The sequence below is a fragment of the Brassica oleracea genome, chromosome C1 (genome assembly GCF_000695525.1).
Source record: "Brassica oleracea var. oleracea cultivar TO1000 chromosome C1, BOL, whole genome shotgun sequence".
Taxonomy (NCBI): domain Eukaryota; kingdom Viridiplantae; phylum Streptophyta; class Magnoliopsida; order Brassicales; family Brassicaceae; genus Brassica; species Brassica oleracea.
In genome coordinates, this window is record NC_027748.1 from 40567355 (window position 1) to 40583340 (window position 15986).

The 15986-nt window shown below is 35.0% G+C and overlaps 2 protein-coding genes and 1 pseudogene across 2 annotated transcripts in view; 1 reads left to right on the plus strand and 2 right to left on the minus strand.

The window, feature by feature from the left end:
• The window catches only part of LOC106324512 (transcription factor PCL1-like), a 1629-nt gene extending 1037 nt beyond the window's left edge, over positions 1-592 (minus strand). The window contains exon 1 of the mRNA XM_013762474.1: positions 1-592. Within this exon, the coding sequence (XP_013617928.1) occupies positions 1-252 (252 nt within the window). The 5' untranslated portion in view covers positions 253-592.
• Positions 593-1300: 708 nt separating this feature from the next.
• Positions 1301-2819, minus strand: LOC106340289 (annotated as a pseudogene).
• A 5143-nt stretch (positions 2820-7962) lies between these two features.
• Positions 7963-12370, plus strand: LOC106342741 (alpha-L-arabinofuranosidase 1). Its single transcript, XM_013782137.1, has 16 exons — positions 7963-8222; positions 8665-8896; positions 8989-9043; positions 9457-9659; positions 9733-9854; positions 9931-10084; positions 10156-10225; positions 10305-10450; positions 10532-10577; positions 10649-10846; positions 10927-11045; positions 11122-11193; positions 11368-11471; positions 11550-11606; positions 11676-11865; positions 11935-12370. The coding sequence occupies exons 2-16, from the start codon at positions 8699-8701 to the stop codon at positions 12226-12228; spliced, it is 2028 nt and encodes a 675-aa protein (XP_013637591.1). The 5' UTR covers positions 7963-8222; positions 8665-8698; the 3' UTR covers positions 12229-12370.
• Positions 12371-15986: the final 3616 nt, after the last annotated feature.

The window sequence follows — 15986 nt, forward strand, 5'->3', positions numbered from 1 at the left end:
GGTGGCTCCGGAGCCTAGATCTGCTGAGTCCGCCGCGAATTCGGCGGAGGAGTTGGCTTGTGAGGACGGAAGCTGCGGCGGCGGGGTGGAGTGGTGGTGGTGGTGAGGTTGGCCGGAGTTGTTGGGGAGTCTGATGTCGAAGGCGAGAGCGAGATCGGGAGAGATGAGGGATTGGGATAAGGGGATGAGCTCCTCTGGTGAGGGAAGCTCTTCTTCCCATCTTGTGAACCAGTCTGTATCGTCTTCTCTCATTATCTCCGACAAGAAAGGACCAAACTTTTCCCGGAAAATTTACAGACTTTTCCCGGAAAATTACAAATTGGAAAAATCAGACTTTTTCACCGTCCAGCTTGAAGAAAGTGATTTCAACGAAGATGAGATAATCAAAATTGGATCTTGAGAGAAAAGAAAGGAGGAAACTTTTCTTCCCGGAAAATTACAAACCGAGAAAATGAGTAAAGGTCTAGACTTTCTCTCACAGAAGAAGAGAGAGTGGGAATCTGAGAATGAGATGATGATTTAGAGAGATGGAGAGAAGTTCGAGGTGGATCTTCTTTTTCTTTCTTCTCAGCTTTTCATCTTGAAGTTTTTATTTTTTTATTTTATATGATGAGTACTTACCAAATCTACATGTCTTTTTATTACATAGTTTTCTGGAGATTCTCAATCATGTTACAAAACTCAACCCGACGCTGACCTAGGCGCGTGGTGTCCAATAGCTTGTTGATTCCTTCTTTAAATAGCTTTCTACAAGTTAATTTCTTTTGAATTATCCACTTATATAGTTTAGATATTTGAACTATAAATCTCAAACATGGAAAGTTTATGAATAAACTACAAAACATTCCGTCAATGAGATGATGGAAAAATAATTATATGTTTGTGAGCAAGATGATGAAATATAGACTTAGCAAATAGAAAACGTGCTAATTTGTTTGCATGTAAATTAATGTTTAACTAAAGTAATACAGTTAGCATGTCACTGGCAAAAAAATAATTATGTTTATTGAGAAATTCCAAAACTCTCAAATAAAATGCGTTCACTAATCACTTGCAAGCAAAGATAATAATCTTTTGGGTTTATTGTTTAGTGACACTAGACCTTCTGGTCATTGGATTTATGTTTTCAAAACTTTGGTTACTTTAAGGCTTGTGCCTTGTATATCACGTATCTCTTGATAATATATCGGTTGAAACCAGACTAAAAGTGTAACTGCAAGAATCAATAAAAACAACGAACCAAAACTAAATTCACAAGCACTTGTCTTATCAATCAAAGTAACCGAATGTAACCATATAACTAAGACAAATCGAAAAGACGATGTTGTGCCAGTGATCTCCATTTAATTTTAGCAGGAAACAAAAGCTCAGAAGATGCTGAAACCCTAAACATGGATCTTAACTAGTTCCTCAACTTCTTTTTATTTTTATCATTGCAGACTTGCAGTCCTTGCTATATCTCATGGAGATTCCTGCTCTCTTCAAACACTTGGAGTTTGCAAGGATATATTCCAAGAGCTTCTTCTCTTCTCTTGTCCCTCCATATTTTACCCATTCAACAATCTCGAATTCAGACGACAAGCACGATGGAACATAACTCCTAGGAGGGAGATCCTCTGATTCACCTATCTTCCTCTGAGAAGTAACAAAAAGTATATGAATAAAAGCAGAAAACACCAAAACCTGCTTGAGGGAGTTACGAAGGTACTTGCAGTGTCAAGCATAAGAACTTTAAGTTTAGGAGCGTTGTTAAGCAACAGCATAATTGATTCTACCCAATATTCTGCGAGACTTGGACATAGTATACACTCTTTCAGTTGAGTAGTTGACGCCACTACAAAATAATTCCTGAATTTTTTTTTCAAAGATTAACCATAAGTAAATGCATTAATGTGACCACAAAACTGAGAGATGGATACCAATGTAACTTACCGTTTAATCCACCCAATGCAAATGGAGAAACATGACAGAAGAAAGATATTTCAAGAAATTTTCATTAGGGGGAGTACCAACGTCTACTTTGGCCATGGTAAGGTTAGGTATCATAGTCTCTATCAAGCAATCATCTTCAGAAAAATCAGCTACGTGGAGATATTTCAACTGTGGGCAATCTATAGTCAAAGACCCACTACTCCGTACTTCATCATCATCATCATCATTAATATATGCTAAATTATATAGATAAGGAACTTTTACACTAAAAGTTAATCACATTGTCATTTGTGTCTCGGACCACAACCAAAGTTTTGAGAACATGACAACTTGATAAAAGCTTAACAAGTGAATCCTCATCTTTATACACCACACAGATAGGGTTTAGCGACGGGAGTAAAACTTCAGAAGGAAGCTCTATGAGAATCTTGTTTGAGAGAGCCAAATTCCTTGAGTGTTTTACAAGTGTAAATTCCATTATGCAAGCTTATAGGCTTTGCTGACCACTTTAGATTGAAGTCTAGCTATCGAATGTAGCGTTCAACAGCATTTAAAATCAATTTTCCGACATCTGCGTCATCAGGACATCTTGAACGGAGTTTAACTTCAAGATGTTCTAGTATAGGTGCCTTGTGGAGCTGCAATGACTGTTCAAGAAACCACCAAACGCTTTTACCATTGTTTGTATGCTTGGTATCCTTGCAAACGAGTCTAGGAACCAACGTCCAGATGTAACGCCATGGTTTTGACAAAACCGATGTGGCTACTGCATCTTTAGTCGGAATAATCGACAATATGTGCACAAGTAAATCAGTGGGTAAAGCACTAATCTCGTCGTCGCAAACCTTTTCTTTAATTTCTGGACAAGTTGCAGCTTTGTTAAGCATGTTTAAAATCTTTTCTCACGAGACAAAAGCAATAAACACTCTAATTGCTAACTCTCTTGGTCTCTCTATTTCTTTTTGCTCTAAATCTCCTCTGGCTCTCTTGTTCGGATGATCGGTGATTGTCAAATACGTTTTTATAACCCGACTTGAAGTTCCTAAATGCTTCAGTCAAAAAAAAAAGGGTTCATAAATCCTCCGTATATTAATTGATAATCATTTAAAAAGTTGTAACATATATTTTGTACTAATTACAAAAGAGATTTACTAATGTATAACTTAATTAAAATGCCAATTTGGCTTATATGGCATCATACAAATCAATTAAATAATTTGTAGGTCCAAAATTCAATTGCCTGGAAACGTTATATTAATCCAAAATATAAGAAGTGTGTATTCTTTTCTTAAAATAAAAACTACAATATTACCTAATATGATTAATATATATATATGACAATTAATGATTATGAATAATAAATATTTGATAACATTTTTTGTATCTTTCCTTATTTTTGTTTAATTCTATATTCTTAAAAGAAATTAAACAATCACATAAACCATATAATAAAAAAAAATTATATTTTTCTTATATGTTATATTTTGAATTTTTAAAACGACTATAAATAACAAAAAATGTTAAAAATCCCACTTTGAATTTTTTTTTCTCAGTGGCTTAACTGTTTTTGTTATAGCAAGATACAAATGATCATAAAATCATATTAATATGAATTTTTATTTAATAGTTATTCATATTAAATTATATATATCTGTATGTATATCTATTTTTATATCGTTTAATTAAACTATGTACCATTTAAAAATACATAAATATGTTAATTTTGAAATTTGCTTTGAAAAAAGTATTGAAATCTTATATTTTAATTTTGAAAATTGCATAGAAAAAATATCACATCGAAAATTTTGGGATTAATGGTTTAAATTTTTTGTTACATCAAATATACAAATTTTAATAAAACCATATAAGTAGGAAGTCTCAATAATTAATATGTATATTAAAATATACTATATATTTATGTTAATATCATTGAAATATAATTATATACCATATAAAATAAATAAAATGATTATTTTTTATTTATTTACCATAAAAACATTGTAAATAAACAAGAGGTATTATATTTATTTATGTGATTACTCTAATCTCCTATATATTAACTGAGAAGCAACTAATTACTTTAGCAAGTGTAAGATTTTATTTAATTAATATTTTTCAAATTTTTTACAAGAGATTGAGACAACAAAGATTTATTTAGAAGCTATCTAAATCACTTAGCGAGAACATGGATTGCACAACAAGTTTGTTTTCCTAATCTTAGTCCCCTTTCTATTCGTCACAACACCGACATGGAGTATATGGAAGTGTCGATTGACAATTTGAAATGGTAATTTTTTTAAGTTCAACCCATTGTTTTCCTTAGATGGGTGTAGAACAGTTTTTTAATGATTAATTAAATGGGTCACGTACATCGTAAAATGTGTTTTGGTTTAAAAATTGTTGCATATCCAAAATCAATATGAACATCAACATTTTTGTTTAAAATATTGTTATAATAAAAATATAGGGTTTGGCAAAACTTCCAAATCCAAAAAACCGAACAAAACCCGATCAAAAAATAGTACTAAACTTTAACCAAAATTGGTTAGATATCCGAATGGGTTCAAAATTTTGGTATCTAGAGAACTGGAACCGAACCTGATCCGAACCGAAATATTTCGGTTATCCGAATATATTCAAACCAGATTTATATACTTAAATTTATTAATTATTTTTAAATTTAATATCTAAAAGAATATACAAAATATATAAGATGTTTTTAAGTTGTCCAAAATAATCAGAAATATATACAAATAGTTATAAGTACATGTTTAAAATAGCTAAACGATACTTAAAATACCTAAAATATCTAAATATCTATTGATTTCCTATCCAAATATTTAAGTTAAACCAATTTTTTATGTTAAGTTTAAGTATTTTGGCATACATTATTTAAATTTATATGTTATATATTATTTTATTTTTATATTTTGAAGAATTTAAAGTATATATGAACTTTCATTTTTGAAAAAAATTAAATAGGTTATCCCAACCAAAATCCGAACCAAACCCGCAAAGATCCGAACCGAACCAAATGATACTCGAATGCCCACCTTTAATCAAATGTAAAAAGGTTATTGAACAAAATGCATGTTGTTTATAATATTTAAATACAACATATTTTAAGAAAATTCGTGTGTACGGATTATCTATTATGACATAGTGCTATAGTATTATCAATTATGACAAAATTCCGAATCCTATTTGTCTTTGTATAAATTTGATCGACAGTAACTAAATCTTCTTGTGCGCAGGAGTTTGATGTGGGCCAAAGCTGGAGTCAGTTGAGGCCCATAATTCTATCAAACGCAACCTCGGCGCGTGATACATCATGTTGGTCCTTTCCTTTCCTTGAATATTGCTGCCTTTTCTAAATAATTTCCTTAGAAATTAGTTTCTCTCGACTTTATCCTAACTTATATAATTTGAGATAATTTACTGTTTATAAAACTAAAATGGAAAGTTTACGAATAACAAATATAGTAATATACAAATCCCGGTTTCGTAGTTAAACTAATTTTGAACTCGGTGTTAGTTTGACAAACGAGATATGCCTCGGTGTTAGTTTGAACTTTGGATACATAGCATTACAAACTACTTTAGGTATTAATAAAACATGTTAATTTGTTTATATATAAATCAGTGTTTAGCAGTTTAGCTAAAGTAATATTGTTAGTATGTGTTTCCAAACAAATATTACAATTATGTTTATTGAGAAACTCTAAGGCAATTAAATTGAGTTCACTTGTATGCAAAGACAAAGCATTCGATGATGTAAATTTAGTGATTCGAATACATTTGTTTTATACTCCTTCCGTTTTTTAATATATGTTGTTTTATAATTGTGCACTTAGATTAAGAAATCATTAATTTTTTATATTTTATAAACAAAAACATCATTAGTTATTTAACTAACCACAAATCAACCAATAATAAAATAGAATGTATATTATCATTGGTCATATAACAATAAGTGTTAATAAATTTTACATAGAAAACCGAAAACGTTATATAATTTGGAACATAAATTTTTTTTCTAAAATGACTTATATTAAAAACGGAGGGAGTAATATATCCAGATGTACATCTGTTTGTTTTCCAATCACTAAATTTGATGTAAATGTATTCAATGATGCTCTGTCTCAATTTCTTATTACATGCAATAATTGGGAGACAGTTAGGCATATATACATTTACTCAGAACAATGAAATCAAATCGTACCGAACCAAAAACCAAAACCGTTTCGGAACCAAAATCAAACGGAATTTCATAAATATCTGAATAAAGCTTATATTCATAGAACCGAAAACAAATCCAAAACCGAACCAAAAACCAAATTGATACTCAAAATTTTAAAATACAGGTTCTATATCTAAAAATATTAAGGATTTTTAGTTTTTAAATAATCAAATATTCTTAGTGTGAGTTTCATGTGCTAGCTTAAAGTTTTGATTTGAAATTTGTTTCTGACTTCTTGTGGTTTATATCTTATAGAAAAGTTGCTAATGATGATAGGAAACTTGATACATGCTACCATATCACAGAGGTAGGTGGCTTTAGGTTATTTTGTATATAGGTAGACTAATATTAGAAGAAACTCAATCACTATATGAAATTTATGCAGGAGCAACTTTGACTATTTTTCATGCGGTTACGAAAAGAAGCTATTCCCACATGTGCATGCTTGTAAGTTTTTCTTACTTGAGTTAGTTTGATTTTCATTTATTTATTGTTTTGATGCATTTTGAAGTTCGTAAGAAACCGAGAGGATGAGGGAAGAAAGTTGGACTTGTGATTTGAAGAACTGACTCACATTGCTTGTCTGGTCAATGATAGACCTGATACTGAAATAAAGACAGATTTGTAAGCATCTTTTTCTCTTTATTTATAAAATAATTATACTATATGCTAGTAAATCGAGGACATTGTGGTGGTGCATGTGCTCAATGGAGGAAGAGGAAAAGGAAGAGGAAGATGCATATTTTGTGCACATGAAGAGATATATCCATTGGTGATACACTAGACTACCTAAGCTTTGTTTTCTTATTTATCTTGATTTTAGAGCCTAATTCTTGTGAATTTTGCTTTGTTTAAAATTTTATTTTGTTAATCTTATTTAAATATCTTCTAATCTTTTGATTATACATAAATTTATGTCTATTATAGGTTTTGGTGCTTTCATTGAGATTAGTGAATAATCTTCAAAGCTTTTGGGTTTGGTAGATTAAGGTGATTAGTGATTGATCTATGATGTTATATGCTTAAAATATATGATCTTTAATTGATTAGTGTATTTAATACTTTTAAACAAATATAATTATCTCTAAAGTGATTCACATTAACAAAGCGTCCATACTAAAATGTCCATGGAACAAGAAGAATATCATTTGTTTAAGTTGTTGCCCTTCCAGGCCGAAGGCAACTTGTTATTATTATTATCTTCTTGCTAGTTCATCCTTAGTTTATATCCATTGCTATTTGAGAAGAAGACAAAAGCTGTGGATGATACAACGATGAGGAAGAATAATAAACAAATTTTCTTGTCAGATTATTTGAGGGACAGGTAAGAAGTTACATAGTTGATCATAACAACTTATAGTATTGGAGAATTATGAAAAGAAAAAGCACAATAGCTTCCAAAGAGAACACTCTCGAGTAATCTGAACAATACAAATGCAGTTTAAACATTATGAGCCGTGTGGCGCTACAACATGCAACTTGCAAATGAAACTGAACACAAGCAAGCATTCTAGTACACGTGCTTTGTGGAGCCTGCAAAGACTTGGAAAAAGGTTTTGAGTTGCATTGCATTTTTGTATATTCCAAATGTAGACAAAGTACTTGCAAATTAGAAAATTTACAAACTACAAGTTATATCATTTTTAATAATGTGTGGGGGAAAAAAGTAACCTTTTTTTGTTAGTTGACATGAATTTATTTATAACCGTATGAAACATATCATGCCCACTGAAAAGCATTGATCAAGGGAGGTAGTTTAATAGGAGATCTATTCATTTATCCAAAAATAAAATAAAATACATCTTTATCCATAAGAAAAGAGATAGCGACGAGAGCAGGTGGAGGGGTTTCAGTAGTCGTCGCTTCTAATCAACATCCACTTCACCTTCTTCCACGAAAACAAGCAATCTCCATCAAACGTGAAAGCAAGTTTTCCTTAAGCAATATCCATCTCTCGACCAGACATTCTTATACTTCCACTCCTCTTCCGTCTCTTCCTTCACTCATCTCTTGTCTCGACCCAACCCCCCTTGTCTTTCTTGATACTCAGGTTCTGTTTCCATCTCTCGTTGATTCTCTGTTTTTGTCTAATTAGTTACTGCTTATCAAACCGGACAAAGGCTCTAACTTTTATGATTAATGATCTCAAATTGAGCAAATTGAGTTTTTTTTTTTTTGTTCTGTCTCTGAAGCCAATTTGATTCATTTTCTGTAAAGCTTGAGCCTTTAAGATGAGACACAGAAGCCCCACTCTTTGATTTGCAAACTATCTTTAATCAAATCTTTTAATATAAAAACTTAACCTTTATTATCAGATTCCTCTTTATTTTTGCGATTAGCTTATGATATATCTTTATATTTGATCTTCCTTTTTGTTGAAGAGAAACTGATAAGTATAAGCTCAAAGAGCCTTTCTTTTTTTACTTTGTTTTATCTCATTGTCAATCAAGCTGAATAAGTTTCTAACCTTTCTATAAATGTTCTCTTTACAGGATACACTTGATTTACTTTGTGCATGTGGTGATTATGGATACGGAGTCTTGGAAGTTTCTCAGGAGTGTTTGCATACTTTCTTTCCTCCTTGGCTCTTGCTTTGTCTATCAAAGCCTTCGTGTTGTTGTCGCTCAAGATGAAGGCACAGAACCAGCAGTGACTTTGCAAGTCAATGCTTCTAATGGAGCTGGAAGGCTCATCCCTGAAACTCTTTTCGGCATTTTCTTCGAGGTTTTGTTAATGTTACAGCCTCCAAAATGGTCAAACTATGGTTTAGACTTGAGAGTTTTGCTAACTGCTATATGGTTCAAATCATTTTGCAGGAGATAAACCATGCTGGTGCTGGTGGATTATGGGCTGAGCTTGTTAGCAACAGAGGTTAGAATCGTGAAAATCCACTGAATCGGGTTATTCGGTTCGGGTAGTTCGGTCAACATAAATCTTACCGAATTAACCCAAAACAAAGTTTGTTACGGTTAGTTCGGTTTTTAAAAATCCTACCAAAGTTTTTGATTTCGGTTAGATTTTGGTTTAATTCTGTTTAAATTTCGGATAAATTCTATTAATTTTGGTTAAATTTGGTTAGTTCGGTTTGAAATTTGGTTAGTTCAGTTAGTTCGGTTTTTGGTATGGTTTGGGTATAAGATTTTTTTAAAGAAGAAAACCGAAGTAACCAATTGCTGAACCGAACAGAAAACCTAAAGAATTGAACCAAATTTTTAATTGAACGGGTTTGGTTCGGTTCAGAATCCCCAGTAATTTACTCTTAAGCAAAAACTTTTGGTTAACAGGGTTTGAAGCTGGTGGGCAGAACACTCCGTCTAATATTTGGCCTTGGTCTATTGTTGGTGATCAGTCATCTGTCTATGTAGCTACAGACCGTTCATCCTGCTTTGAACGTAATAAAATCGCATTGAGAATGGATGTGCTCTGTGATAGCAAAGGCTGTCCATCAGGAGGTGTTGGAGTTTATAACCCTGGTTACTGGGGCATGGTGAGTCTCTCTATTGTGATCAAGAGTATGAGTTTAAGTTGTTCACTTCATTTTTTTTTTTCATTTTCTTTAGAATATTGAAGAAGGAAAGAAGTACAAGGTGGCTCTTTATGTGCGTTCCACTGGTGATATCGACCTGTCTGTGTCCTTGACTAGCTCTAATGGATCATTGACTCTTGCTTCTGAGAAGATCATGTAAGAAACACTTTCAGTTTTAAGTCTGAATACGTTTCTGTTATTGTTGTTTCATTGTCCATTTGTTTTAATGTAGAGCTTCTGCTTCTGATGTTTCAAACTGGACTAAGAAGGAGGTTGTATTGGAGGCAAAGGGGACAGATCATGGTGCAAGACTTCAGTTAACAACAACCAAGAAAGGGTCCATATGGATTGATCAAGTCTCAGCCATGCCGGTGGATACTTACAAGGTTTCTTTCTAATGAGATTGCTAATAGAGAAAAGAATAGAAAATGTTCAATCTCTTTTGGTTTGGTTGCAGGGACATGGCTTTAGAAACGATCTGTACCAGATGATGTCCGATATAAAACCCCGTTTCATCCGTTTCCCAGGTAATATATAATGTAAGACTAGTAGACACACATAAAGTTTTGTTTATTGATACACTCTTGGATCTTTGTGTACTTTTAGGTGGTTGTTTTGTGGAGGGTGAATGGTTAAGCAATGCATTCCGCTGGAAAGAAACCGTAGGACCTTGGGAAGAGAGACCTGGACATTTTGGTGATGTTTGGAAGTATTGGACCGATGATGGCCTTGGACACTTTGAGTTCTTTCAAGTAAGACTTCTTCTTCTTTTTAATGGATTTGTAATGATTCCCTAAGCACTAATAAAATGTTAAAATGAAACATTCTTGTAGTTGGCAGAAGACATTGGTGCAGCTCCAATATGGGTGTTTAACAACGGTATATACAAGATTAATCTCTCTCTTTTGCATTCCAAGTCCATTGACAAGTGCTTCTTCACCTTGATGCAGGGATTAGTCACAATGATGAAGTTGAAACTGCTACTATCATGCCCTTTGTTCAGGAAGCACTTGATGGTATTGAGTTTGCTAGGGGAGATGCTAACTCTACATGGGGATCGATTCGAGCTGCAATGGGACGCAAAGAGCCTTTTGAATTGAAATATGTTGCTATTGGGAATGAGGATTGTGGAAAGACTTACTACAGAGGTTTCTTTGTATTTCTCTATGCTCTCACATTTGATTGTTGAGTGTCTTTGATAGTCTAACTGAGATTTACAACTGTACAGGAAACTATATTGTGTTCTATGATGCTATCAAGAAGGCTTATCCAGATATCAAAATCATCTCTAACTGTGATGGATCTTCCCGTCCGCTTGACCACCCTGCTGATTACTATGATTTCCACGTAAATTCTTGACATAAACTTTGAATATTTCTTTATGTGCGTTCCTGTCTGAGATAGTGTTTTTCTTTGTTCACAGATTTACACTTCTGCTAGCAATTTGTTTTCCATGTATCATCAGTTTGACCGCACTTCTCGCAAGGGTCCAAAGGTGCGGTAATAGATTATTCAGTGTTCAAGAAATCGCTAGACACTAAATTAGGCGTTTTATATGGGATTATTGATTAGGCGGGCGCCTAGACCGATTTTTTAGAATACTCATTATTCAAACAAAGAGACAAATTGAAGCTTTTCAGTGACTCACTGGTGGGACTTTTTTTTGCAGGCTTTTGTGAGTGAATATGCTGTGACAGGAAAAGATGCTGGTAAAGGAAGCCTTCTGGCCGCTCTTGCAGAGGCTGCATTTCTCATTGGTCTTGAAAAGAACAGGTTTTTGATCATAACTAAAAAACACCAAATGAGTTATAAAATTAAAAACATCTTTGATGATTTCTTTCTTTGTTGCAGTGACATTGTGGAAATGGCGAGCTATGCACCACTCTTTGTGAACACAAACGACAGAAGGTAAAAACTCTCATTCAGGAAGCAAAGGACAACAACAACAATCTCAAATTCTTTGAATTGGTTTTTCAGGTGGAACCCTGATGCAATAGTCTTCAACTCTTCTCATCTATATGGAACTCCAAGCTACTGGGTCCAACGGTTCTTCGCTGAGTCAAGCGGATCAACTCTTCTCACTTCAACACTAAAAGGAAACTCTTCTTCTCTTGTTGCATCTGCAATCTCATACCAAAGCAATGACCAAGATTACATAAGCATAAAGGTTAGAGCCTTTAGTTCTCTCTGATTCTTTAAAAAAAAATCTGTGTTCAACTTCTCAATTTATATGCAGGCTGTGAACTTTGGAGCTACCTCGGTGAATATGAAGGTGTTGGTTACTGGATTGGATCCGAACGTGATGAAAGTTTCGGGGTCGAAGAAGACAGTACTTACATCTACCAATGTGATGGATGAGAACTCCTTCACACAGCCTGAGAAGGTTGCGCCACACGAAAGCTTGCTAGAGATGGCCGAGGAGGATCTTACCGTTATTCTCCCGCCACACTCGTTCTCTTCGTTTGATTTGTTGAAAGAATCTGCAAAAATGATAAGAATGCCAGTTTCTGATTCTTCTTCCACTCTGTGAAGAGAGAAACGACGACATGGAGTGTATTAACTTCATGTCAAAAAAAGTCTCTTGTAGTTAACATTGCAATTACGTAATGCGTAATGCGTACTCGTGTGTAAATGATAGTAGTTTGGTGAATAAAATTACTTTTATTTAATCATATGAGCATATGTTGCCTTTAGGTCACTTGGTATGCAAGAATAAAGTAACAAGACAGTACCTGGATCATCATCGCTCATCAGTGTACCTATAGTTTCTTGAGCATAGAAGAAGATGACAGACACCTTTGTTAGGTTTTTGAAGCCCCTCAAATCTGAATGCGTCCTCTAATTTCGTTCCTATATACTTTAATTCTTTTTTACTTGTATATACAAAAATTAATGTTTTAGCTTTAATTAATATATTTTACTTTAAAATTAAAATTTAAAATATGAATGGCGAGACTTTATTGGAAATCAAATAAAATTAACAAAAACTAATAAATTAATATATTTAATTATTATTAATATATATATGTATACATTCTAAACATCAATATTTTAAATTATGTTTTGACGTTCGGTTCGGTTTTGAGTTAACTTTTTTAAATTTTCGAGTTTTCCAAATTTTTGGAGTTTTCAAGTCTTTGTTCAATGTTAATCCGTTCAGATAATACTCATATAAGTTTACAAACTTTAATCAAATATTTTTACAATCATTTTCAGATTTTTCAGTTCAGATGTCAGCTCAATTACAAAAGGTCAGGCTTTAATAAGTGAAAAGATTAATTTGAATTAAAGCTAAAAATGAAAGTAGGAGCCAAAGAAACAAACATAAATTACATCTAACCTTCTCAGATTATAAAATGGTTTAGTTGGTTTAGTATTACATTTCGGTTTACTTATTCCGGTTTACCATCTGTAACTAACTATATAAACCAGTAATAACAGAATCATTTCTCAGTCTAACAAACTCTCTTCGTCGATTCATCTAAACCTCTAATAGGGAACTTGATGTAGCGTAGACTTCCTATTTCCCGTTGGCTTTGGTGTTAAGGTTTTCCTTTTTACTTAATATCTTTTATTAAAGTCGGTTTAGTTATTTTCCAGCTCCTAGTTGATATAGCTCGTGTGTGAGTCTATATATACGGAGGTTCTGTTTTATTTACAAGTTACCTTTGATTTGATATTAATATAAACTTAGAGTTTTGGTTTTAATCCACTCTTGCAACCTTAGCTTCTGGGCATTCTTTGAGAATTCAACAGATTTTAAGAAAGCTTAGTTAACGGGCATTCTCAGAATTCAACATTATCTTCGTGTTATCGGTTACTTCAGTTACTTCCGCTCTGTTAGTTGGTATCAGAGACCTTTAATTACAATTCTATTTGTGATTATCGATCTGCGATTTCAATGGCACCTCGTCCTAATGACTGGACACAGATGCAGCAGTTCCTCGAAGATTTCCAAGAAAATTTTCAGGACAATATGAGACGAACAATGGCTGATGCAGTTCAAGCCGGAGTTCAAGCGTCGTTTACGGAAAACGCAGCACTCGCTGCTCAAGCAGCACCGCAACAACACAACAACCGTCACCACAACCCTTTTTACGAAGAAAACGAGGAGGGCTCTGATGAGGACAACCCGTTTTGAGATAACGACAATCAACAACAGCAATGTAATCACCAACCAGCTCGTGTTCGGCAACCCAAAAACGATCATGACACTCGTTGGACCTCGGGCATCAAACTCGATATCCCCGAGTTCAATGGTGGATCTAAACCGGAAGACCTTCTGGATTGGTTCGTCACAGTCAACGAATTCTTGGAATTCAAAGACGTACCAGACAATAAACAAGTTCCTCTCGTGACGACTAGATTCCGCAGCCATGCCACATCTTGGTGGAGTCAACTTAAGCTTTCTCGTACTCGAGGGGGAAAAGAGAAAATTACCTCTTGGGATAAACTCAAGAAACACATGAGAAAGACATTCATCCCATATAACTTTGAACATCTGTTATTTCAAAAATTTCATAACATTCGTCAGGGAAATCGTTCCATAGAAGACTACTCAACAGAATTTTATCAGATGATGACTCGGATAGACATCCATGATTCAGAAGATCAATTGGTCGCAAGGTTCATCGCCGGATTACGCCCCCAACTACAAACGATGTTACACCAGTTTGATCCATGTTCGATATCCGAAGCACGACAACGAGCGCTACTAGTTGAGCAGCAATCTCGTTTCAGCGCTAATCAATGGACAGGGAACAACAAACAACGCAACTCCACAATCAGCGCCGACGATACATTAGACACATCGACAGGAACACGAACAACGACCCGTTCTACTGAACCCGTGGCGCAGAACGCGGAGGCACAACCGTCTCGACCTAACGCCCTACGATGTTTTACTTGCGGGGAGCGAGGACACATTCAAACGGCATGTCCTACTAAAGGTCGGCATGGACTGCTGGCACACGAAGGAGACATTATTGGGGATCCTATCTATGATGATGAAGAAGGACGTTTTGATGATATCGATGAAGAGCAAGTCAATGGCGACACCGGAACAATGCTTTTGATACATAGGAATTGCATGGCCCCAAGGACAAGTGAAGCTTGGCAACGGACGGCTTTGTTTAACTCTACCTGCACAATTAAAGGAAAAATGTGTAAATTTGTTATTGACTCCGGCTGTTCCTCCAATGTAGTTTCAGAGGAGGCTGTGCGTAAGCTTGCCTTAATGCCAGAAGCGCACCCACATCCCTATCGCCTCCTTTGGATGCAAACCGGCGCCGAGGTCTTTGTCTCACAACGTTGTTAACGTTTTCAGTGGGTTCTTTCTACAAGGATACACTTTATTGTGACATTGCTTCAATGGATGTTTCTCATCTCATCCTAGGAAGGCCATGGCAAATGATCGAGAGGTGGTTCATAACGGCAAACATAACACACACTCGTTTATGTTTCAAGGAAGGAAAATCACATTGCTTCCAGCTCCCGAACCGAATTATGTGATCAACAATGAACAAGCACATCCAAGCAAAGTCTTCTTGTTGTATACAAGGCACAATTCGAAAGTGAGCTTCGCGATGACTGCCCTCTCTATGCTCTGGTTGTCACTGATCCGCCACCAGTTCATAAGGAGACCGTTCCTGCTTCATTCACCCCCATACTTGACGATTTCAAGGACCTTTTCCCACATGAATTACCGGCAGGATTACCACCTCTAAGAGATATACAGCACCATATCGATCTGGTACCTAATTCAGTGCTTCATAACCGAGCACATTACCGCATGAGTCCAGAGGAACACGAGGAATTGCGACGACAGGTAGACGAGCTACTTTTTAAAGGTTATGTTCGCGAAAGCCTAAGTCCTTGCACAGTTCCGGCTCTACCTATTCCACAGAAAGACAAAACTTGGCGGATGTGCGTCGATAGCAGAGCAATCAACAAGATCACAACCCGATACAGATTTCCTATTCCTCGCCTCGATGATCTTCTTGATCAAATCGGTAAAGCTTCAATACTAAATTGGATTTAAAGAGTGGCTATCACCAGATTCGTATCCGGCCTGGGGACGAATGGAAGATGACTTTCAAGACGAGGGAAGGATTGTTCGAGTGGTTGGTGATGCCTTTTGGGTTATCAAACGCTCCTAGTACGTTCATGCGCGTCATGAATCAGGCTCTTCGGCCGTTTATTGGTAAATTTGTGGTGGTTTACTTTGATGACATTCTTAGTTTTAGTTCGACCCTCGAAGATCACTTCCGTCACCTCCGCGAGGTTTTA

Coding starts and splice junctions, on each gene's coding strand:
- LOC106342741 (XM_013782137.1), top strand. CDS start 8,699: ATGGATACGGAGTCTTGGAAGTTTCTCAGGAGTGTTTGCATACTTTCT. Junction 9,855..9,930: donor CTTGCTTCTGAGAAGATCAT/GTAAGAAACACT, acceptor GTTTTAATGTAG/AGCTTCTGCTTCTGATGTTT. Junction 11,866..11,934: donor AAGATTACATAAGCATAAAG/GTTAGAGCCTTT, acceptor ATTTATATGCAG/GCTGTGAACTTTGGAGCTAC.